This window comes from Nerophis ophidion, linkage group LG16 (assembly GCF_033978795.1).
Source record: "Nerophis ophidion isolate RoL-2023_Sa linkage group LG16, RoL_Noph_v1.0, whole genome shotgun sequence".
In the NCBI taxonomy this organism is placed as follows: domain Eukaryota; kingdom Metazoa; phylum Chordata; class Actinopteri; order Syngnathiformes; family Syngnathidae; genus Nerophis; species Nerophis ophidion.
In genome coordinates this window covers 10566095-10592199 of record NC_084626.1, presented here as the reverse complement: position 1 = coordinate 10592199, position 26105 = coordinate 10566095, and the positions used below count along the sequence as shown (strand labels likewise).

General features: G+C 40.6%; 1 protein-coding gene across 2 annotated transcripts; it reads left to right on the top strand.

Annotated features, from left to right (window-relative positions):
* Positions 1 to 88: 88 nt before the first annotated feature.
* usp49 (ubiquitin specific peptidase 49) lies at positions 89 to 26105 on the top strand. Of its 2 annotated transcripts, XM_061874206.1 has the most exons (7): positions 89 to 309; positions 7700 to 7814; positions 15763 to 17213; positions 18750 to 18951; positions 20403 to 20511; positions 23411 to 23616; positions 23677 to 26105. In XM_061874206.1, exons 3-7 carry the CDS (start codon positions 15828 to 15830, stop codon positions 23778 to 23780), a joined length of 2007 nt encoding a protein of 668 aa, XP_061730190.1. In that variant the 5' UTR covers positions 89 to 309; positions 7700 to 7814; positions 15763 to 15827; the 3' UTR covers positions 23781 to 26105. The 2 variants fall into 2 exon arrangements, with proteins under 2 accessions (XP_061730190.1, XP_061730191.1); XM_061874207.1 differs by lacking the exon at positions 7700 to 7814.

The following is a 26105-nucleotide window of genomic DNA, read 5'->3' as shown; positions in this document are numbered from 1 at the left end:
TGAACACCTACCGCGGTTGTGACACCGAGGTCAGCTCCTCCTCCTAGCCCAGCTTTGAGTTCTGATCCTCGGTTATTGTTCCATGTGGGCACGGTGGGTGGGTGGACGGACTGTGGGTCCATCCTGCTGCCTGTTGTTCCGCCACTCGGCCAATGGGAGGCCGGCTGTCGATCATCTTCGGTCCAATCAGAGCAGCGGATTCCGGGCTCCCATCGAGAGTTGGGTTGTTCAATCTGGGAGTGAGGAGGACAACAAGCAGTTCCCCCCCCCCCCCCTTCTCGTGTGCGGGATGGATGCGTTGCGGCGATGGTAACGTTATCTTCCTTTATCACCTTTGCGCTAGCAGACAAAGCCTCCATTAGCGAGCTTTGCATCGTGGATGTCAGCGGGGAGTTTGGACACGCTTTGCGGCGCCTTAGCTATTAAGCAGTAGTCAGACGGTCGGCGACCAACAACAACAGCAGCTAGGTCAACTTCAATTAAAAGCAGAACCCCAGCAATATCAACCGCGTCTTTATGTTAGCTACCCACCGGCGACTCTGCGGCCACCCGCGGCCGACGGGGTGCCCTCCTCGGCGGCGGCGGGGCCAAAGCAGATGGCGCGGCGCCGCTAGCCCTTCGCGGAGCCGCGGTTTGGTCTGGGCTAGCATGGAGAGACGCGAGCTAACTTGGTGACCGCGCTGTCTCAACAAAGTTCGCGGAGAGCAGCCCCCTTTCTGGCCCCTTTGTTCTGCCTCGACGCCGAACTGGAGACGGCGAGGTGGACCGACTCAGATGTGGCGTGGAAGCCGGACAACAAGTAGCGGACGAGCCGGGATTAAAAACTGCAGTCGACAGTGTCCTTAGAATAGACGCAATATTAGAGAAATATTAACAAGTACAAACGGCACACACCTTTCTATTCGCTATCATTGTTGTTTTAACACGTCAATGTATCAATGTTGAGCTTTATTTAAAACAGTTATTCACTGTAACTGTGTGATAACCCTAATAATGTAGGTAGGTAGTGTCGATGTATTCATTTAATAAGGAGCCAGAGGATTTTCAAAGAGGAAACGATGTATAAACTTTAAATCAGAGGTATTCATTCCCTCCATCCATTCATTTTTCTACCGCTTATTCCCTTTTTGTGGTCTCAGGAGGCGCTGGCGCCTATCTCAGCTACAATCGGACGGAAGGCGTTGTACACCCTGGACAAGTCGCCACCTTATCGCAGGGCCAACACAGATAGACAGACAACATTCACACTCACATTCACACACTACAGCCAATTCTAGATACAATTCTAATACAATGTGTCTGAGTGCTATCTGTCCTTGTAGTAGCATTAAACAGGGCGCCCTCCCTCTCGCGCTCCATCAATCCATTTTCTTCCACTTATCCGAGGTTGGGTCTCGGGGGCAGCAGCCTAAGCAAAACAGCTCAGACTTCCCTCTCCCCAGCCACTTCGTCCACCTCCTCCCGGGAGACATAGTCTTCCCAACGTGTCCTGGGTCTTCCCCGTGGCCTCCTACCGGTCAGACGTGCCCTAAACACTTCCCTAGGGAGGCGTTCGGTTGGCATCCTGACCAGATGCCCGAACCACCTCATCTGGCTCTTCTTGATGTGGAGAAACAGCTGCTTTACTTTGAGCTCCCTCCGGATGACCAAGCTTCTCACCCTATCTCTAAAGGGAGAGCCCCGACACCCCGCGGAGGAAACTCATTTCTGCCGCTTGTACTTTCGGTCATAACTCAAAGATAATGAGCATAGGTGAGGATGGGAACATAGATCGACCGGTAAATTGAAAGCTTTGCATTTCGGATCAGCTCCTTCTTCACCACAACGGATCGATACAGCGTCCGCATTACTGAAGAAGCCGCAGTGATTCGCCTGTCGATCTTACGATCCAATCTTCCCTCACTCTTGAACGAAACTCTGAGGTACTTAAACTCCTCCACATGGGCCAAGATCTCCTCCCTCTGTATGTATCAAAATGTTTGAATATGCAATGAGGTGTCTGCTTCCAGCCGTGGAATCTTCCTCTGCCTTCTCCTTCCTGGAATCCGACTTCATATCTGGGGTTGTCCTTCAGACCTCGGCAAAGAAGCCACGTCAATAGTAGCAAGAATGTGGATGATAAGAGTGAATGTGCGTGTGCTTGGACTTGGACCCAGTTCCAACTGGAACTTAGAAAATATGATTAGTTGCATGGCCTATTGTAAGCATATATATATATATATATATATATATAGACTAAACATTTCTTAATCACTTCATCCTTCTTTATCTTAATTATATCCCAACATAACATATTCCAGTAAGTAGGTAGGTCTTTATTGTCATTGCCCAAGTACAACAAAACTTTGTTTTCAGTGTACACCGCCTTCCGCCCGATTGTAGCTGAGATAAGCACCAGCGATTCCAAAGGAAATAAGCGGTAAAAATGGATGGATGGACCAACCCGTTCAAGATTAGACCAACAAACAGTGTACAAGGTCACAGAACAGGAACGCTGATGGGTTGCCACAAGGCGCCACCCTTAAAAGATGGGAAAAAGGTAAACGCTTAGGAAGGATGAGTACAAAAATACAATCTAGACTGGGCCCCTAAGGGGCCCAGTCTAGATTGCCCCTAAGGGGCCCAGTCTGGAGTGGGAAAAAAAACTCCATAGCAAATGTACATATTACAACATACATGTTGCAACAGAGGGGAGGGAGTGGGAGCCACGGTGGCAGAGTGCAGCTCTTAAGGCGCTGCCCAGCCGTCCATCACCCTTAAGGGATTCCTGTGAAGGGTGTTGGATAGGGGGACAGACCGTCCACTGATATCCAAATCACAAGAGTGTCCACAGTTCTTCCCGCATCCTCCAATCATTTATGGCAACTTTCGGGTACTTGGAAGACTGCCAGCAACTTCCAATTTGTCGATAAACCAGAGCAACACTTACTCCAATCAGCAAATGTCCTGTTGTCATATTTTCGAATAGGTGGATATCTACACATACCTCTTCTTCTTCCAACAGTCCGTCGCGTGTCCAGCAACAACCGCTCCGTTAGGACAAGCAGGTTCCCCCAAACCCGAGTTAAATGGTTCCAACGTTTAGATTTGGAGAGCAGTGCAAAAAGAGGCATCAAGAAAGACAAGACAAAGGAGCAAGCAGGAGAGATAAGGGAGAGGAAAGTGGAGCGTCCGCCCTCAATGAGTGCCAGTGAGAAACATACACATGGACTTTCATTGACATGAATGCCATTGATTGAAACTTTTATTAGTAGATTGCACTGTACAGTACATATTCCATACAATTGACCACTAAATGGTAACACCCGAATAAGTTTTTCAACTTGTTTAAGTCGGGGTCCATGTTAATCAAGCCATGGTAGTGTGCCATGCAAGTATTTTGATATGGCTTTGGATGGAAATAAGCATATACAATGTCTACATCTAACTGGACTAATTGACATGTAATCTTAAATTGAAATTTGAAATTCAATTGTTACAAAACACCAGCAGCAAAACTACTGTTGAAAGCGTTTTTTTTTTTGTGCAAATCTGAGGTGCATCAGGTGGTTTTATGTGGATTTGCACAATGTTTGTCGAAAAACTTTGTGTTGACAGATTTCTATCTAATTTTGCATACATGGTCGCAGATTGGTCAGGAATTTAATACATACATACATACATACATACATAGGTGCTTAATTTTGATGATACTTAACAAAGTTACAAGCAGGAGCATGTCATGTTTTCACATTTCAATAGTGGGCATTTTAAACTGTTATTTGGTACAAACAAAACCCACAGATAATGCTTATTACCCTTCACATGGACATTTATTGACACTTGTGTTACCTTTATTTGGAGGGTTAAGTTATGTCATATCTAGTAATAATTAACATTTGGAATGGCAATATTTGGTGGCAGAGGGGTTAGTGCGTCTGCCTCACAATACGAAGTTCCTGCAGTCCTGGGTTCAAATCCAGGCTCGGGATCTTTCTGTGTGGAGTTTGCATGTTCTCCCCGTGAATGCGTGGTTCCCTCCGGGTACTCCGGCTTCCTCCCACCTCCAAAGACATGCACCTGGGGATAGGTTGATTGGCAACACTAAATGGTCCCTAGTGTGTGAATGTGAGTGTGAATGTTGTCTGTCTATCTGTGTTGGCCCTGCAATGAGGTGGCGACTTGTCCAGGGTGTACCCTGCCTTCCGCCCGATTGTAGCTGAGATAGGCGCCAGCGCCCCCCGCCACCCCGAAAGGGAATAAGCGGTGGAAAATGGATGGATGGAATATTTGAGTGCAAGCTCAAGCCATGACTGAGAACTGTTGCTGAGATTTAGAGAAAAAAAATGGCCATCTGTTTGCCAAATCTTTGTCTAAATAATGTATTTATTGTGTCGTGTTGAAAACGGACAACAAGTAGCGGACGAGCCGGGATTAACAACTGCAGTTGACAGTGTCGTGAGAATAGACGCAATATTAGAGAAATATTAACAGTACAATCCAAATAAACCTTTCTATTTGCTATCATTGTTTTAACACATCAGTATATAACTGTTGAGCTTTATTTTAAACAGTTTTTTGCTGTAACTGCATGAAAACATTAATAATTTAACGTACACATGGACTTTCATTGACATGAATGCCAGTGTTTTGATATGGCTTTGCATGGAAATAAGCATATACAATGTCTACATTTGACTGGACTAGCTGACATTTGATCTTAAATTGAAATATGAAACGCAATTGTTACACAAAAAAAGCAGCAAAACTACTGTTAAAAGCGTTTTTTTTTTTGTGTGCAAACCTGAGGTGCATCAAGTGGTTTTATGTGGATTAGCACAATGTTTGTAGAAAAACTTTGTAGTATTATGTGTTGACAAATTTCTATCAAATTTGGCATACATTGGTCAGGAATTTAATACATACATAAATAGGTGCTTATTTTTGATGATACCTAACAAAGTTACAAGCAGGAACATTTCATGGTTTCACAATTCAATACTGGGTATTTTAAACTGTTATTAGGTACAAACAAAACCCACAGATAATGCTTATTACGTTCACGTGGACATTTATTGACACGTGTCATTTTTTTTGGGGAGGGCTAAGTTATGTCATATCTAGTAATCAATAACAGTTGGAATGGCAATATTTGAGTGCAAGCCTCAGGCCATGACTGAGAACTGTTACTGAGATTTCAAGAAAAAAAATGTCTGTCTGTTTGCCTATTCTTTGTTTAAATAATGTATTTATTGTGTCATGTGGAAAACGGACAAGTAGCGGACGAGCAGGGATTAACAACTGCAGTCGACAGTGTTGTGAGAATAGACGCAACATTAGAGAAATATTAACAAGTAAAGTCCACAGATATCTTTGTATTCGCTGTCATTGTTGTTTTAACACGTCAGTATATAACTGTTGAGCTTTATGTTAAACAGTTATTTGCTGTAACTGCATAATAACATTAATAATTTAACATACACAAGGACTTTCATTGACATGAATGCCAGTATTTAGATATGGCTTTGCATGGAAATAAGCATATAAAATGTCTACATTTGACTTGACTAGTTGACTTTTGATCTGATATTGAAATATGAAATGCAATTGTTACACAAAACAAGCAGCAAAACTTTAGTTCAAAGCTTTTTTTCGTGCAAACCTGAGGTGTATCACATGGTTTTATGTGGATTTGCACAATATTTTTAGAAAAAGTTAGCAGTCCTTGCTCTGGTGGATCTTATAATTAACGAACGTTTTCTGTAGCATTTTGTGTTGACGGATTTGTATCTAATTTTACTTATGTGGTCGCAGAATGGTCAGGAATTTAAAACTGAGTTGCTCATACATAAATAGGTGCTTAATTTTCATTATAACAAACTAAGTTACAAGCATGACCATCCATCTCATGGTTTCACAATTCGATGTTGGGTATTTTAAACTGTTTGGTATAAATAAAACCCACAGATAATGCTTATTACGTTTACACTTTTATTTTTTTTGGAGGGCTAAGTACTGTCCTATCTAGTAATCAATAACTGTTGGAATGGCAATATTTACGTGCAAGCTCCACCATGACTGGGAACAGTTGCTGAGATTTAGAGGAAAGAAAATGGCCTTCTGTTTGCCAATTCTTTTTGTAAATACTGTATTTATTATTTATTTTGTCAAGTTGGTAATGCATGGGCACCACAGTGGAACAGGGATTAGTGCATGTGTTTCACAATATGAAGGTCCTGGGTTTGATTCTCGGACTCAGGGTCTTTCTGTGTGGAGTTTGCATGTTCTCCCAGTGATTGTGTGGGTTCCCTCCGGGTACTACGGCTTCCTCCCACCTCCAAAGACATGCACCTGGGGATAGTTTGATTGGCAACACTAAAATTGGCCCTAGTGTGAGAATGTCTTTCTGTTGTTGGCCCTGCGATGAGGTGGTGACTTGTCCAGGGCGTACCGCGCCTTCCACCCGAATACAGCTGAGATAGGCTCCAGCACCCCCCGCTTCTCCGGTAGTAAATGGATAGTTGGATGGATGGATGGATGGATGGAAGTTTGTAATGCAAAGCAGGCATTTTTTTGCATAACACAAGTAGTCCCCATTAACAGTATTAAAAGCTCTTTTGGGCAACTTCAGATTCAGATTATTTTTTTAAACAGGTTCAAAATGATGCTTCACATTTTCACATTTTCTTTACAACCTTGGCATGCATATGAGATGCTTTCAATATATTATTGGCAGGCTGGCACAATATACATATTTTTGTACAGTTGTTACCTTATAAGAATATTTGCTTGGCAATAATAATAAATAACATAGACTAGATCAAAACATTTTCCTAAATTGTGTTACTAAATCCCAAAGTCTAAATGTATTGAAAAGAAGATAAAAGTAATCAATTTCTAAATTCGTGGTGACAATATGCCAGTGTTTTAAAGTTAGTTTGATGCTATTTGTTGAGAAATAAGCATATTTTCCTGAATATTTGATCTAATAATCTAAGCAAAACTATTTTTTTTAATTAGCTGTAATTGTTGCATCAAAACGACAATCATTAACAGACTGACCTGCAACGATGGTTTTATGTGGACTTTAACAACGTTCACAGTTTTCAGTCTCACTTAAAACAGTTTTAATCTTATCTAGTATTGGCAGCAAAATGATGTTTAAGATTTTGAAACAGAATTTTTCATAGTATGAGCACAAGTTAAATTCATATTTTTTTTTATTTTTTTTTTAACAAAGTTATGTTAAAGAACATCACATATTCACACAGTTCAACAGTCCCGGAAAGGAGCAGGAAGAAGCAGAGTTTATTTGAGCCTCTGTATTTGTGCAATTACTGATAATCAGTTCACTTCCTTCAGTTAATGTTTACTCTTGCAATGTATTTTTTGTATTTTCTAATGGGTTTGATACATTTCGATTGTAAAAGTTGCATTGCGGTACGCTCAACAGAAGAGTTCCCCGCTAATGTGAAGCGGAACCTCCAAGTTGCCACATCATCTAAGCCGCATGAGTTCTAAGTAGTTTGTACAAATCCTGCTCAAGGCGCATGGATTAAACTCCAGATTCCTGGTGAACACACAGATGCTCAAACACGAAGCGTAACATGGATTTGACAGCAGGGATAACTTGAATGCTACCCAGGACTTGAACTGGAAATTTGGTGCATTTGAATTATAACCATTGATTTTTCTTGTTATTTCTTGTTTTTTTTTTTAGAATGTTCCAGTAGATGTTGATGATAGTGGATATGGCTGAAAGCCCCAAGAGTTGCTGTTCTCGTCAAACTTAATGATGTTTTTCCAAAAATCTGATCAAGGCAACAATTTGTACAGTAAGCACATCTTTCCTTCTCTCTACTGTCATGATCCTTATTTTTTGAATACCGTATTTCCTTGAATTGCCGCCGGGGCGCGAATTAATTTAAAACCTCTCCTCACTCCGGCGTTACCAAAGGCATGAGGTAAAGGCAAGCATGCACTAATTATTTTAAAAACTTTTCTCATTCCGGCGCTTACCAAAGGCATGTGGTAAATTTAGGCCTGCGCTTAAAAATTTGAGTGTGATGTAAGGATACCATCGTGTAAAGCACATTTAATAAAAAAAACGTTATTATGGTCTTACCTTTACTTATAAATGAAGTCCATGCGCAGCTCCTTCTGATCAAAAGCATCGATAACTTATTTATAGAAGTCTTCCTTATCTTTCTTTAGTTTTAAAAGTCTCTATGTCTCGATGGAGATCTTCCTTTATTAGCTCCTGCTTCGATTGAAAGTCCAGTTTAGAAAACGGTTTTATTTTAGATATGTAATCCTCCATGTTAAAAGTGCAAGCGAGAGGAAAAAATAAACGATCGCTGCTCACTCTTGCTGCTTGTTGTCACTTCTTCTGCAGCCGAGTAGTCGCAAGAAGGATCACTAGCGCCCTCTACCACCAGGAGGCGGGAGCCAATTAATGACTCATATTTGACACACGCAGCTACGGTATATTAATAAAACATAGCTGCTTACTGTTCTTTTTAGCATATTCAATAGCTTGGACCTTAATCCTACTGAATAGCTCTTAATCTTCTTCCCTTTATGCGATTTAAAATTATTGAAATCAGCCTCCTCCATTTTGAAAATGATGACAGGTGACGTGTCACTTGTGACGTGACGAGTTTGACCTGGCGGAAATTCTAGGCATATGCTAATTATTTTGCGAAACGAGTTCGACCCGGCGGAAATTCTAGACATGCGCTAATAAAAAATAAAATTTGGCGAAACGAGTTTGACCCGGTGTTAATCCTGAGTCGGCGGTAATGCTAAGCATGTGCTAATTATTTTGGGAAATGAGTTTGACCCGGCAGTAATTTGTAGGCAGGTGCATACTATATACCTGGCGGCAATTCAAGGAAATAAGGTAATAGGATCCATTGCCTTTTCAAAGATAATAATGCTCAATGTTGAGAATTATTAGTACAGTGAAGTCGGTCCCTCTTTTGTTGACCTACCCATCAATTTCTGGTCCACCTTGTTCTTGTTACTAAAAGTGCCCTCTTACATCGACATACATCAGTGTTTTACATACGGTATGTGTAGCGGCCCGCCACAATTAAATTTGGACTGCCACAAATAGATTTGATGCTACCTGTTTTGCCCTCACTTAGAAACACATTATGATGGTACAAACCCAAAAACTAGTGTAGGTAGCGCAGTGAGACCCAACCTCCGAGCTGATGATTTTAGGTTGTCCTGAATAATTTGGGGGTAATCCTCCTTTTTCATTGTCCCATTTACTCTCTGTAAAGCACCAGTTCCATTGGCAGCAAAACAGGCCCAGAGCATAATACTACCACCACCCCATTAGTAGGAATGGATTAGTAGGAATGTTGTTCCTGGGACTAAAGTAATGAAACTCAAGACAGTTATGACATTATGTTCTTTGCAAGTGTATGTAAACCTTTGACCACGACTGTACATGTGTCACATGTTGGACTTTCAATGAAGGGAGACAGCAACTCCAAAGAAGAAAACATTTTCAGATTGATGCTTATTACATTAAGCACTGTAGAAAGATTATTTATGGAGGGCTAAATAATATCACATCTAATAAAAAATAACAATTGAAATGGCAATATTTGAGTGCCACCATTACTGAGAACTGTTGCTGTGATTAAGTAAATCATTCATAATCTGGCTTTCTGTTGCCCAAATCTGTGTCCAAATAATGTATATTGTTTATTTTGTCAAGTAATGCAAAGCAAACATTGTTACATGACACAAGTGGTCACCCTGAGCAATATTTAAAGCTCTTTTGGTAAATTGGCATGTACACAATTACATAACAAATAGTTTTTTTGTACTGTTGTTTATATTATAAAATATTTAAGTGGTAATAATAATAATACATACATATTATATAGTAGATGCGTACAGTATATGCAGCATGGCTCCCTGAGATCAAAACATTTGCACTCCATCTGTGTTGTAAAATATTAAAAGTAGAGGAAAAAAGAGAAATATTTATTTTCAAAATTCGTAACAGGATTTTATCAAACAAACTATTGTGCTGCAATCCACGTATTTTGGCCTTTAATCAAAGAAAATACTTTTCACTGTATGGCCATAGACAAAGTCAAAGACACACCTTCTGACATATCTATGCAGTGTTATCATTCAATTAAAAATTAACAAAATAAAGAATACTTCAATGGCCCACCACATAATAAGTGCATGTACAATTTATAAAGCTCCATATTGTCATATTTAGGCTCTCAGAAATATATTGTACAATATTGTTTATTCACAATAACAGGACAGTTTGTACATTGTGAGATATGTGTTGCCTTGATTGATTGATTGAAACTCTTATTAGTAGTTTGCACAGTACAGTACATATTCCGTACAATTGACCACTAAATGGTAACACCCGAATAAGTTTTTCAACTTGTTTAAGTCGGGGTCCACATTAATCAATTCATGTTAGCTATGTATTTTATAGTGCATGTGGGTATGTGCTTAATGTGGTATTCATTTTCTTGTTTTCATTGTTTGAAACAGTGTTTTTCAACCACTGTGCCGCGGCACACCAGTGTACCGTGAGATATTGTCTGGTGTGCCGTGGGAGAAGATTTCATTTCACCTCCATCCATCCTCCTACCGCTTGTCCCTTTTAGGTGTTGCCGGGGGTGCTGGAGCCTATGGCAGCTGCATTCAGGCAGAAGGCGGGGTACACCCTAGACTAGTCGTCCCCTAATTGGGTTGAAAATATTTTTAGCAAAGAAGTGATTGTAATCCGCAAATAATGTGCAGTTGTTTTTTGTATTTATTTTTTATTTATTTATAATTTTTTTATAAACCTTTATTGATAAATTGCAACATCTACAAACAGTTGACAAAAATAATAATCAAAATAAGTACAATAACAGTACAAAACAGTGCCAGGGAGTTGTAAACTCAAAGTAACTAAAATAGAATGAAAAACAGAAAAAAAAGAAGAAACATTTTTTTTTTATATATATCAATTGATGTTTATTTATATAGCCCTAAATCACTGGCTGCACAAGCCACAACGGCATCATCGGTTGAGATCCCACATCAGAGCAAGGAAAAACTCAATCCATTGGGTTGACAATGAGAAACCTTGGAAAAGGGCCACAGATGTGGGCGACAATGTCACAGTTGTCATTCACAACATTATTCCAGTGAGCAATTACATAAGAGAGACACACAATCATTTTGGAATAAGCTGCAGATTTTTCTGATCAAAGCAAAGTTTCTGTGTTGTTGTTGAGTGTCTGTACTGTCTAGAGCTCGGCAGAGTAACCGTGTAATTTTCCTCCATATCAGTAGGTGGCAGCAGGTAGCTAATTGCTTTGTGGATGTCGGGAACAATTATCATGATCACAATATGCAGACGACAGCGGGAGGCAGCGTGCAGGTAAAAAAGTATCTAATGCTTAAACCAAAAAATAGATAAAAGGCGAGTACCGCTAAGAAGAGGCATTAAAGCTTAGGGATGGCTACGCAAAACTAAACTAAAACTGAACTGGCTTCAAAGTTAACAAAAACAGAATGCTGGACGACAGCAAAGACTTACACTGTGTGGAGCAGCAGACGGCGTTTACAAAGTACATCTGTACATGACATGACAATCAACAACAAAATAGGAAACACTACACACAGGAAAACACCAAAAAAGTACAAATAAGTCAGGGTGTGATGTGACAGGTGGTGACAGTACACCTACTTTGATACAAGAGCTATATTGATGCATGTTTGGTTGGTTATGGTTTGAATTTATATCCAACAATTGCGAGAACTACTTTTTACTAGCAATATCGGCTGCTGAGTTTAATTTTTTTATGTTTTCTGCTAGTGGTGTGTGCCTCGGGATTTTTCCAATAAAAAAATGTGCCTTGGCTCAAAAAAGGTTGAAAAACACTGGTTTAAAAAACTCTGCGTCAGCTCTCCGCATGGTCGAAAGAGTACGTTGTGATACACAAGGTTTTTAGCATAAACATTTTCTAATAACACCAATGTTTGCACATTTTACATTTGCTGCTGATCCAATTTAATTGTGTGCAGCAACCTTTATAGATGAGGCCCATGGTCTGCCAGATAATAAGAGGATGTAGCAGTAGGGAACAGTGTTGCTGACTTAGCGACATTGCTGCTATATCTAGCGAGTGACCAGACCCTACGAGTCTTTTTTTTTTTTTCCAAAAAAGCGACAAATCTAGTGACTATACTTTTTGCAGAAACTAATAAATAAAGCTTGTATTGATTTTCTCAAACAAGCAGTGGGTGGTTCCACCATTTAAGAGCGCTCAAAGACAGCCCATCTTACTTGAGACGTAAACAAAAAAACACAGAAAGAAATGACAGAATTTGTATTTCTTAATATATTTATTTTCATGTTTTTTGCTCACTTCTTGTCACTCCCATAGTGTCTATAAAAATGACATGCACATGCTTTATAAAAAAAATGACATGCACATGCTTTATAAAAAAAAGATGACATGCACATGCTTTATTAGACTACCCACTGCCACAGATTGATTGCAGTCAGAATAAAACCATTTCCTATTCTCCTTATATGCTTGTAACCAAAGTCACAAATGTGCCAGCAATGGCTAGTTTTGGTTTCTTATTCGGTTATGTCGAAAACTGCTTACATTGACGTCAGTCAGCCAGTCCATAGGGCCGCAAACCTAAGCATGTTTCGCTGTGTAGTGTACCACAATCCTAAACATATTGTTAAGAGTACCTCTCACGGTGTCCATCAAACATGACCGTTATTATCATTGTAGGGCATGATTGTTTGAAGTTGTGGCTTTAATTTGATTGGTTTACAAAAATATCTTATCAGTCTTCTGGGAATTGGAACCATTTGCTTTGATTTCAGATGGGCTGTCAATCTTTCATGTTTGAGTTTGGCAAATTCATCTGTCCGGAACTGTAGATATGATGATGCTGTCATTTTGCTGAGGAAAAACGTTTTTAGATGAAATTGTCAAAATCATGCAAACTGAGATGCATAATTAGTATTTGCTTAATTACTTTTGGGTCATAGTCTGAAATTAGGACAATTAAAGATTGATGATGGTGGAGCACAAAGCGAGGATGAAAAGTGCTAGCGATCGGTTTTAGAAATCCAAAGCATGGTGGAACACTAGGTTGGACAATCATTCATCCAATTACAATCAAATTATAATTGTTTTTAGCACATTTATAACAACCCCAGTTGACTAAAGTAGAAAAAAACTTTTGAAAAATTCTGCAAATACTGTGTAGGTAAATAGAATGTATGAAATGCATATGAATAAAATACGGAATTAACAATAACAGTAACATATAAATAAAGAATAACCACGTTTCTAAAGTTGCACAAAACTTTGAAGAGACTGGGGATGGATACCTTTACCTGTACGCTTCTTGTGAATCGATACCGACATTGTTCACGAGGTAATTTATTTAATTACAAAATAAATGCAAAAATATTTAACATTTAACTGTGAACTGATGACTGTGCAGTCCAGCTGTTTTACCTTGTGTTCTTGCATTTCTGAGTCTCATTTGCAAGTATGCATTTATTTGAATTTGTCCTTGGTGAGTTGCTATAGTTAGGAAATAGTCTTTGCCATTAAGGTGAATGTTCCAGTCTTGTCTTTTGAGTCCTACATATTGTTTAGTACTATAAGTATTGTACCGAATACACACTAGCTGTTTAATTGTAACATTCATTTTAGTTGAAATTTTGGTGTAAAAAATTGGATAAGTGTTGAAATCATAATGCTAATCCTAATCAATAGCATGTACTGTATATGGCATTTGCTATGTAAATTCAATCAATCAATCAATGTTTACTTATATAGCCCTAAATCACTAGTGTCTCAAAGGGCTGCACAAACCCCAAAACAAATTAGTTTCAAGCTATCCATCCATCCATTTTCCACCGCTTGTCCCTCTCGGGGTCGAGCTATCGCATTTTAAAAAGTTGAACCGTACTTTTCAGGCATGTTTGCTTTGTTGTCATGGAAAAACGCAACAAGAGACTGTCCGCAAATAATATGATGCTTTGCCTGCCAATTGCTTGGGTCTGTGTTTTTGTTTGCAACGGGACGTGACGTCATGTTGCACAAACATTGAAATATGGTACCGTTTGATTTTACCTGCTTCGGTACCCAGTAGTACTGACGGAATTCGGTCGGTACCCATCCCGAGAGGAGACATCAGCAATTAGCGTATTGGGCATATACAGTGCCTCATCTCATGACAACTCATTTCATCTTCAAATGATTATTATGTGCTTTTTATTTGGCTTTTTTGGCAATATAAATAAACTTGTTTATTCAATTCAATACTTTGTCATAGAACAGCAACAAAATGCTAATGAAATACACAACATTGTAGTGATGTAATTAACGTGCATAAGTGTGTCACCATTGTCAAAAAAACACTTTTTTGTTGTTTTATTTAGTCGTTAGCTTCTTTTTACCCTTGTGTGACAAATAAAAAAAGAGACATGCACTTCTTTTACAAAAAATGCTTTCATTTCATCTGTCAATTCAGTTCTTTTTACACTTGTTTCACACTTAACATTGTTAAAAATGCATTGCCTGTAGTTGGGAGACGGGAGAATAAAAACAACTTTATTAGAAATGAAAACTAAGATAAGCAAGCAAGAAAAGAAAAAAAAAAAAGAAAAATAATAAAGAAATACTAAGGGAAGGGTCAGATTGGAAAGGCTAGTGTGAAGAGGTGAGCCTTTAGGGTGGTTTTGAAAGTAGGGAGGGAGGGGGCATCTCGGATGTGCCTGGGGAGAACGTTCCAGAGAGAGGGGGCAGCCACGGAGAAGGCCCTGTCGCCCCAGGTTTGGCGCCTGGTCTTGGGGACCTCCAAGAGGCCGGCATCACTAGACCTGAGGGAACGGGACGGGACATGTGGCTGCAGGAGGTCAGAGAGGTAGGGTGGAGCCAGGTTATGGAGTGCCTTGTAGGTGGTGAGGAGTATTTTAAAGGTGATTCTGTATTTGACAGGCAGCCAGTGGAGGTAATGAAGGCGGGTGTGATGTGCTCTCTGGAGCGGGTTCCGGTGAACAGGCGTGGCTATTAAAATGGATCATTTCAACATTGGCGGTAACTTATAAAAACTGACAAGGGCTGACCAAAAATTGCACCGAAAAGGAAATCATGTACTGCCGATTACAAGCTGGACGGAGTAAAATATGCAGCAAAAAACGAAAAGAGGAAGCGGCGCATACTTTTGGAGTTGGCAGAGTTATTTAGAAGCGACATCGAGGAAGAAGATTTAATCTGATTTATTGATTAGGAGTAACAGATTGTTTGGTAAACGTATAGCATGTTCTATATGTCATAGTTATTTGAATGACTCTGACCATAATATGTTACGTTAACATACCAACCACGTTATCAGTTGGTTATTTATGCGTCATATAAAGTACACTTATTCAGCCTGTTGTTCACTATTCTTTATTTATTTTAAATTGCCTTTCAAATGTCTATTCTTGGTGTTGAATTTTATCAAATAAATTTCCCCAAAAACGCGACTTATACTCCAGTGCGACGTATATATTTTATTTTCCTTCTTTATTATGCATTTTCGGCCGGTGCGACGTATACTCCGGAGCGATTTATAATCCGAAAAATACGGTACATCTATTTTTATGTGAAAAATGTTTTTTTAAATCCATGAAATTGGTGAACTGTTGGGCAATGTCAAATGTAAACCTGTTGGGTAGATACAGTATGTGTCTCATTGTGTTGTTGCCGCCCGCAGAATGACTTGCTGCCCAGCTAGAGGACGTGCGTCCCACCACTGAGGGCACATGTGCATGTGGAGAGATGGATCGCTGTAAGCATGTGGTGCGCCTTCGCCTGGGCCACAACCACTCCATCCTCAATCCGCAGAAATGGCACTGCGTGGACTGCAGCACCACCGATTCGGTGTGGGCCTGCCTCAAGTGCTCCTACGTTGCCTGTGGACGCTTCATGGAGGAGCACTCCCTCAAACACTTCCAGGAGTCCCACCACCCGCTGGCCATGGAGGTGCGCGAGCTGGACGTCTTCTGCTTTGCCTGCGGAGACTATGTACTCAACGACAACGCGGAGGGAGACCTCAAGCTCCTCCGGGGGGCACTCTCAACTGTCCGAAGCCCGGGCAGACGCTCGCTGCGCTCCTCGGCTTGGGGGGCGTGCACCCACCGCCTTGGGGAAAGCGCCCCGCAGCCTCCCATGCAGCTGGCCTTGCGCCACAGGAGAAAGAGTCTCCTGGCAAAGATGCTTCAGCGGTGGATGAGCAAATATCGGGAGCTGCAGAACGAACGCAAAGAGAAGCTGGAGGAGGTGAAAAGACAGAAAAAGGAGGTGAAAAGGAGACTAATGGAAGAGCTGGGCAGTGTCCCCCCTCGGAAGAGTGCAAGGCTTCTTACTAAGGCGCCGCGTTCGACCATCACTCTCATTCCTTGCAAGTTCCGTGACCCTCCGGAACGCCTGCCTCCCCCTCCTCTGAAGAAGCCTTCCCTCCTCGCCTTGTCAAGGAAGGCCCCTCCCAACGGCAGAGCTGCTAAACTGAGGCGGTACTACGCGGCTCACTCGACGACTCGCCGTCGACTCGCTCCAGGGGTCACCGGTCTGCGCAACCTGGGGAACACGTGCTATATGAACTCCATCTTGCAAGTGCTGAGTCACCTGCAGAAATTCAGGGAGTGTTTTCTCACTTTGGACCTGTGCGAGACCGAGGAGCTGCTAGCCAAGACTAACCACTCGCAGGGGTTGAAGCCTGCGGCGGGAAGTGTTGTCAGCAGCGGTAAGGCGGAGCTGACCTCAAGTCCGCTGGGAAATGTGACAATGGGCAACAAGGAGTGCGCTCCGCCGCCAACTCAGGCTGCCGAGTTGGTTCAGCCCAAAGAGCTTCGCTGCTCCACCCGCCAGCAGATGTCTCTGTGTCATGAGTTGCATACGCTTTTCAGGGTCATGTGGTCGGGCCGCTGGTCGTTGGTGTCCCCGTTCGCCATGCTGCACTCGGTGTGGAACCTCATCCCAGCATTCCGGGGATACGACCAGCAGGACGCACAGGAATTCCTGTGCGAGCTGCTGGATAAGGTGCAGCAAGAGCTGGACACGGAGGGCTCCAAGCGCAGGATAGTCATCCCCATCACCAAGAGGAAGCTCTCCAAACAAGTGCTGAAGGTTCTTAACACCATCTTTCATGGGCAGCTACTCAGCCAGGTCAGTGTTTTTCAGCACAAAGCCTCTTTAGATCTGGAATATTCAAAATTGATATGCTTGATTATTGTAACTGTTCCAAATAAAACCTTTTTCCTACAGTCGCTAGGTGCATGATCGACGAAAGCAAATAACACTCTAAATAATGCCAGGTCCAAAAACAATGTGGCTGTAGGCAACTTCCTGGTGTAATTTTTTTTAATCAACTCTACAAAAAGACAGTAGCTGCATTTGAAGTTAGCAAGTATGCAGTTTTATTTACTCTGTATACACTAAAAACTCATCAGCTGTATTAATGCAGACTAACCTCTATTACAGGCCTGGCCAAGTATTTTGACTGGGGGGGGTGCAAATCTAGAGAAAAAAATGTGTTTGGGGCCGGTATACCTATCTATCTATACATATTTTTATATATACACATATACTCTCATTATGACAGACTGCCTTAAAAAACGTAATGGATTTTTTGTTTTCAATATTAACGATGAACGATAAAACACTGAATATTGACATCATATGAACGCCACACCCCCTCTCGATCGACATATTTTACAATTAAGCGAAATGCAACAAACACAGCGAAATATGAACGCGAAGGGTAAAAAAAAAACCCAACTACAATCTGATATATCTGATACATCACTAAAATTTAGAACTTTGTTGTAAAAATCACCTTCCGTGTCTGTCCCTGACATTTGCATTTGAGGCTGGCCGCTCTGGAAACTCTCTGTGGAAATGCTCCCTACCCACACTGCTTGGTGCATCGTCTGAGCTGCTATGACTTAGATTACCACAGTAACTAATTAGGTTACCATAGTAACTAATTAGATTACCATAGTAACTAGTCAATCATCCAAAAACCCAGATTCTAACCATTCAAATACTTTGTGTAGTTCAAGATTTAAGGTAAATTGAAACCATCACTACACATCATAATGGCAGCTACGGTTTCCATCTAAAAGATCCAAAAAAATTATTTGGGAATGTGCGGCAGACCAGATTGAAAAGTTTAACGGGCCGTATGTGGCCCCCGGCCCTAATCTGCCCAGGTCTGCTCTATTACAATGTCAGTTCTACTTCAGGAGTCTGCAACTTTCGGTGCTCTGGCTCCCTTTGGATGTTTAACAGTTTTGTCTGTGTGAGACCATGAATGTGTACTGATTGGTGAATGGATGAGCGTGAAGGGCAGGGGGGCACTCATGGTAAGCTAACCATTAACCCAAAAAGAAATGTGTTTTTCATAAAAATGTGGATTTACTACTTAAAGATGTGTAAAGGCTGTGTTATGTTTTGTGGCTTTTTAGAATATTTGTATTCTGCGGAAGAGACAAAATGTCTCTTGATAACAAATGTTGTCGACTCCCGTTCTAGATTGTGTAATTGTAACTTATAAAGTGGCCAGTAGTTAGGCCTAACATGAGGAAAACTATCGTTTTAGATTATTAATTTTTATTTATATATTGACCGCTTTGTCCATACAGTCAAATGTTTTTACACAAGCGGAACCATGTCCTCTTTGTCTGTGTCTCTGTTGTACAGGTGACGTGTCTGTCCTGCAAGCACAAGTCCAACACAGTTGAGCCATTCTGGGACCTGTCTCTGGAGTTCCCCGAGCGCTACCACAGCGTAAACAAAGGCTCCACGGCCTACCAGCGTAGCTGCACCCTTACCGAAATGCTGTCTAAGTTTACTGAGACGGAAGCGCTCGAAGGCAGCATTTATGCCTGCAACCACTGCAACAGTGAGTAGAGACGTTTAGACTTAGGCTGTGGGGATGAGTGGGACTTTTTCTTTTGAACTTATTTTATATGTATGATGACTGCATATATAGACTTACTATGAACATGACAAAGGCAGAAAGAAAACAGTGTTTCCCATTCATTCATTTATTCGTAATGGGCCGCCACGTATAGATTGAGCTCTACCTGTCTACTGTATAATGAGACGGTCTGTGAAATTAGCTTGGTGTTTCAACGCTGTATACTCACACGTACCTGGTCCACCAGAGGATAAGAAAAAGAAGCAGGTGAGATCAGTGTTGCCACTTTAGTGAGGAATCGGAACCCTCTAGAACAGTGGTGTCAAACTAATTTTAGCTCAGGGGCCCCATGGAGGAAAATCTGCGCACATGCGGGTCGGACTATTAAAATCATGGCATTAAAACAAAAAAAATAAAGACAAGTTCAGATTGTTTTCTTTGTCTTACTTTGGCCAAAAAATAGAACACAAACAGTCTGAAAATATTAAAATAAAAATGTTGCAAAATCTACCGCCAGCAGTAAAGGAAATAAGACATTTTTATGCATTTACATATGCATAAAAATTGTTTATCTTTTATATATATTTTTTTAATGATTTAAAATTTATGACAACCTTTTTCCAAAACACAATATAGAATGTGAGATATAACAGGATAGTGCATACATTTATCATTTGTTTTCAAAACGGTTACGAAAAAGTGAGACCCAAAAAATTTACTGTGGGACCCCATTTTTATGACTTGATGGGGTCCCTGGAACCTCATTTTGAAAATTCCTAGCGCCAACACAGATGGAGTATTGGTGCGTGCAAAACAGCAGCAGGCAGCTGTGGCCTGCGGGCCTGTTCTAAAACTATTCAAATATCATCCCGGGGGCAATAGATCATTCATTTGCGGGCTGGATCTGGCCCGCGGGCCCTGACTTTGACACCCCTGATCTAGTTGGTCTTTTTCAAAAAAGCGACTGGTGAGAAAGCTAGTGAAGAGACTTTTGGAGAATTTACCATGAAAGCACAAGTTGCTCTTATTTTTTTTTGAGATGAGAATTAAACAGAAAAAGAAGAAGTGACAGAATAAAGTTAATTTGCCATTCTATTTTTGTATATGCTTATACTGTTTGTCTGCCCACGTCATTCCTGTCTCCTACAGTGTCTATCACCACCACATGCAAAAGTAGCATAGCCATTTATGCAATGTATAATATATTTTTTTCAAATGTAGGAAATACCAACGTCTCTCCAGTTAATGTTTACTAAGTTTCAATTCTTCTTATCCTTTTGTGGCTTAGATGAATTAATTTCTGATCTTTAATTAGAGCTTTTGCTCCAGCAACTAATGGCACAATAATGGTTTTTTTGCAACACCGCACATGAGTAAAGTTTAAAGTAATGTTACTTTGAAGGTTTCATTTACCATCTGTTGTTCTTTATCAGAAAGAAGACGGAAAACCTCCCACAAGCCTTTAGTTCTTTCAGAAGCCCATAAGCAGCTTCTGATCTACCGCTTACCTCAGGTTCTACGGCTGCACCTCAAGCGCTTCAGGCAAGTGCCTTTGTTTTTATCATCATCTGCTCTGTTAAATCCGCTCTTTGTTAGCTTCATGGAGCTCTAACACTTTTTGTTGTTGTCCACAAGAGCTTTTGTTTTCCCGAATGACCGTCACTTTAGTTAAATATAGAGATGAAACGTGCAGATTTTAATAGCCTTTAATGAAGATGCAGCGTATTTCAAATGTTAGCAATTTGGTATGCGGTCTATCCATTTTCTACCGATTCTCCCTCGGCGGAAAGCACGGTTGAACAAGGGTTACTTTGTGTGCCTCACAATACGAAGTTCCTGGGTTAGATCCTGGGCTCGGGATCTTCCTCTGTGGAGTTTGCACTAGTTTGCATGTTCTCCCCCGTAACAGCGTGGGTTCCCTCCATCCTAGCTACGTTCATGATTTTTTAAATAATTATACATCTTTATTACATCTTTTATTTTTTAAATGTAGATTTAACTGTAGTTTGTGCTTATGTGACGTAAGAAAGAGTTAAACAAAAGTGGATTTGACAAAGTCTACCTGTATATTTGTTCTGACAAAAAAAGCCTGTATTTTCAACGCTGGTAAAGGACTGCTTGTCCAGCGCCATCATTTCCATGATGTCTTTAGCTCTAGGGTCGTCTCTGACAAACTTTAGAGCAGGGGTCACCAACGCGGTGCCCGCGGGCACCAGGTAGCCTGTAAGGACCGGATGAGTTGCCCGCTGGCCTGTTCTAAAAATAGCTCAAATAGCAGCACTTACCAGTGAGCTGCCTCTATTTTTAAAATGTTTATTATTTGCTAGCAAGCTGGTCTCACTTTGCTTGACATTTTTAATTCTACGAGAGACAAAACTCAAATAGAATTTGACAATCCAAGAAAATATTTTAAAGACTTGGTCTTCACTTTTTTAAATGAATTCATACATTTTTTTACTTTGCTTTCTATAACTTTCAGAAAGACAATTTTAGAGAAAAAATACAACTTTAAAAAATATTTTAGGATTTTTAAACACTTACCTTTTAAATTCCTTCCTCTTCTCTCCTGACAATTTAAATCAATGTTCAAGTAAATTAATTTTTTTTTATTGTAAAGAATAATAAATACATTTTAATTTAATTCTTCATTTTAGCTTCTGTTTTTTCGACAAAGAATATTTGGGAAATATTTCTTCAAACTAATTTATGATTAAAATTCGAAAAAATTATTCTGGCAAATCTAGAAAATCTGTAGAATCAAATTTAAATCTTATTTCAAAGTATTTTGAATTTCTTTTAAAATATTTGTTCTGGAAAATCTAGAAGAAATAATGATTTGTCTTTGTTAGAAATATAGCTTGGTTCAATTTGTTATATTTTCTAACAAGGTGCAGATTGGATTTTAACCTATTTAAAACATTTCATCAACATTATAAAATTAATCTTAATTAGGAAAAATTACGAATGATGTTCCATAAATTTTCTTTTTAATATTTTCAAAAAGATTCAAATTAGCTACTTTTTCTCTTCTTTTTTTCGGTTGTATTTTGAATTTCAAAGAGTCGAAATTGAAGATAAACTGTTCCAAAAATTAATTTAAATTTTTTTTGTGTTTTCTCATCTTTTAAACCATTCAATTAAGTGTTTTTTTCATAATTTATTCTCTACATAAAACCTTCCATAAGAGGAAAAAAAATGTACGACGGAATGACAGACAGAAATACCCATTTTTTATATATATATATATATATATATATATATATATATATATATATATATATTTATTTATTAAAGGTCAATTGAATAAATTTGCTATTTCTAGCAATTTATTTGTGTATCAAACTGGTAGCCCTTCGCATTATCAGTACCCATGAAGTAGCGCTTGGTTTCAAAAAGGTTGGTGACCCCTGCTTTAGAGCAACTTCTTAAGCAGCAGGCGTCTTCTTAAACTTTCAAAACACTGTGGTGGCCATGCTGGTGTTTCAGGTGGCTGATAAGTTTTGATGTGTTGAAGCTCGATGAATGGATTTAAGTATTAGACCCGCAACACCATGGGCCAAGGCCGTTTAAGCAGCCTAGTTCTGCTGGCCATTGAGAGGACACTTGTCAAATCCTTGGAAAAGACGCATTTTTGGTACGACAGGGTCACAGATCACTTTCTTAAAAAGGAACGGATGGTAGACTTTACGTATACATCAACCAACACATTTTATGATGTAAGCCAAAATTGAGCTTCCCCTCCTTGAGAGACCAGAATCCGCCACTGGTCTGCACGTATCTGTTATATGTGACTGCCATCTGCTGGTCACATTTATAATTTCACTATCTGCTGGTCACATTTATAATTTCACCATGTTCCAAATGCACATATCTGCGCTGCTAACATGTCTCCGCTCGGGATGGTCTCCTGCTGGCCCCCAGCTGGCCCCACTATGGACTGGACTCTCACTATTATGTTAGATCCACTATGGACTGGAGTTTCACAATATTATGCTAGACCACACTCGACGTCCATTGCTCCGGTCTCCCTTGGGGCGGGGTCCCCCACATCTGCGGTCCTCTCCAAGGTTGTCAACCCACAGGGTTGAGTTTTTTCTTGCCCTGATGTGGGCTCTGAACCGAGGATGTCGTTGTGGCTTGCGCAGCCCTCTCAGACACCTGTGATTTAGGGCTATATAAATAAACATTGATTGAAATAAAATAGCTTCGAGGTCGGTTAACACAACCAAAATTATTCTGTACATTAGGCGCACCACGTTATAAGGCGCCCTGTGGAGTTTTGAGAAAATGAAAGGATTTTAAGTGCGCCTTATAGTCCGAAAAATACGGTAACTTTTTTAAGAAGCTTTGTTTGAAATTGTTTGGATTATTGTTGTAATTACTGTAATTTTTTCAAATGTCTGGACTCATAGAAACTAACGAGCTCTGTGCGGCGCTACAGGTGGTCGGGGCGAAACCATCGGGAGAAAATCGGCGTCCACGTGGCCTTCGACCAGGTTCTAAACATTAGACCCTACTGTTGCATGGGCTCGGGTCACTCGGTCCACAGGGGCGGCTACACCTACGACCTGTCGGCCGTGGTCATGCATCACGGGAAAGGCTTCGGCTCAGGGCACTACACCGCATACTGCTACAACACAGAAGGAGGTGAGCCCGTCAGCGCCCTCGACACCTGACAAATTCCAGACTAACTCCTGTCCTTCTCAGGTTTCTGGGTCCACTGCAACGACTCGGAGATGAAGGTTTGCAGCGTGGAGGAAGTGTGCAACACTCAGGCCTACATTCTCTTCTATACCCAGAGGTCCGCTTAGGCGCCTCTTGCTGTGACATGCACCTGGACCTGCTGAGCCTCGCCCAAGTAGACCATCTTCACACCTGGAGACGATAGCGAGTCGAGCGCTGGCCTCCGCCAAGGTTGACCAGTTGGAAGCAAGAGTGGAGCAGGATGAGTAAAACCCTCCCATTTCATCACGCTTTTTATCAATTGACCTCACAAGGTTCAACTTGGATGTACTTTAAAGTAGTCAGTGTACAGCTGTAGCTCTAACACACAGACCTTAATGTGTAGATATCTGGCAACACAAGTGAACATGTTCCAATATTGTGATAATTTAGTGTAACCATTATTTAACTCTGCTTAAATCCTATTGGATGCGGAGTGGATCAGAACATCAATCTGCAATCTTCTTCCACTCCTCCATGATAACATCACTGCTGGAACTGAATGTTGCACACATTTCTACTCCTTCACCTTCCTTCTTTCCTTCCTTCCTTCCTTCCTTCCTTCCTTCCTTCCTTCCTTCTTTATTTCCTCAGTGCTCAGTTATGTTAAGGAATAGAGATCTCCGATAATGTTGGACTGCCGATACTATCGCCTGATAAATGCTTTAAAATGTAATATCGGAAATTATCGGTATCTGTTTCAAAAAGTAAAATTTCTGACTTTTTAAAAACGCTGCTGTACGGAGTGGTACACGGACGTAGGGAGAAGTACAGAGCAGTTGCGTCTCCCAGTCATACTTACCAAGCCTCCCGATTTTCCCGGGAGACTCTCGAATTTCAGTGCCCCTCACGATAATTTCCCTGGGCAACCATTCTCTCAAAATTCTCCCGATTTCCACCCAAACAGCAATATTGGGGGCGTGCCGTCAAGGCACTGCATATGCGTGCCAGCCTAATACCTCTGATATCTATGGCTTTTCACACACACAAGTGAATGCAACACATACTTGGTCAACAGCCATACAGGTCACACTGAGGGTGGCTGTATAAACAACTTTAACACTGTTACAAATATGCGCCACACTGTGAACCCACACCAAACAAGAATGACAAACACGTTCCGGGAGAACATCCGCACCGTAACACAGCATAAACACAACAGAACAAATACCCAGAAACCCTTGCAGCACTAACTCTTCCGGGACGCTACAATATACACCCCCCGCTACCACCTAAACCTCCTCATGCTCTCTCAGGGAAAGCATGTCCCAAATTCCAAGCTGCTGTTTTGAGGCATGTTAAAAAAATAAAGCACTTTGTGACTTCAATATTAAATATGGCAGTGCCATGTTGGCATTTTCTTTCCATAACTTGAGTTTATTTATTTTGGAAAACATTGTTACATTGTTTAATGCATCCAGCGGGGCATCATAACAAAATTAGGAATAATAATGTTTTAAGTCCACGACTGTATATATCGGTATCGGTTGATATCGGAATCGGTAATTAAGAGTTGGACAATATCGGATATCAGCAAAAAAGCTGTTAGCGGACATCTCTATTAAGGAGACGGGCTTGTCCACTTCATTCCCTTCACTTTCTTCAACAAGACATTTGTCATCTTGGAGGTGTGTTTCAACTCTGTCCTGGTAAAAAAAGAGCAAGTTTTTCAGGTCCACAGTGGCAAACAGTTTTATGTTGGTATTCACGTTTCTCGGCAATGGACCACAGCTCCTCAAGGCCAGCAGCACTCATGCAGCCCCACACCATACTTTACTGTTGGTAAACAAAGATCTTGCTACTTGCTGGTGTTGCCAGCTATTTATACAATAATGTCTGTGTGTTGACTCATTTCCCAGTGGGTAGTAAAGCCAGACTGTGTTATCGTAGGACCAAATTTTGCGCGTAACAAACAAGTTCCTTTTCCCGCGTTTCATTCTGTGCAATGAAGTGTCCAATCAAAGAATTTTACGTGTTAATGACTCACACTGTGCGCTTTTTAAAAATGTAGTACCTAGTGCAAAATAAGCCATCAGGGTGCCAAAGAAAGTTGCAAGTGCCAGCACTTTGATAAAGAAGGTGAAAAACACCAATGAATTCAAGAAAAAATGTGTAGCAAAGGTACCTCTCATTTATCCATTTAACTTGTTGTTTTCTATATGTGAAACTGTAATTATTCTCTCTACAATGTTGTATTGTTTTCATATTTTTGGGTGTATCTTTGGATGTACTTTATTTCTTATAAGGAGAATTTGTTTTGTTTGGTTTGAAACCTTTGGAACGTATTGTTACATCAAATGGAGGTACCACGGTACTGCTAAACAAGCTGTACGCTGACTACTTTAAATTGTAATGACTCTACTAGGTTCTTGTATGATGGCTCCATGAATAAAGATAATGTGGGATGTGTCAAA

Coding starts and splice junctions, on each gene's coding strand:
- usp49 (XM_061874207.1), top strand. CDS start 15,828: ATGGATCGCTGTAAGCATGTGGTGCGCCTTCGCCTGGGCCACAACCAC. Junction 18,952..20,402: donor TGCCTGCAACCACTGCAACA/GTGAGTAGAGAC, acceptor GTTCTTTATCAG/AAAGAAGACGGAAAACCTCC. Junction 23,617..23,676: donor CTGCTACAACACAGAAGGAG/GTGAGCCCGTCA, acceptor TGTCCTTCTCAG/GTTTCTGGGTCCACTGCAAC.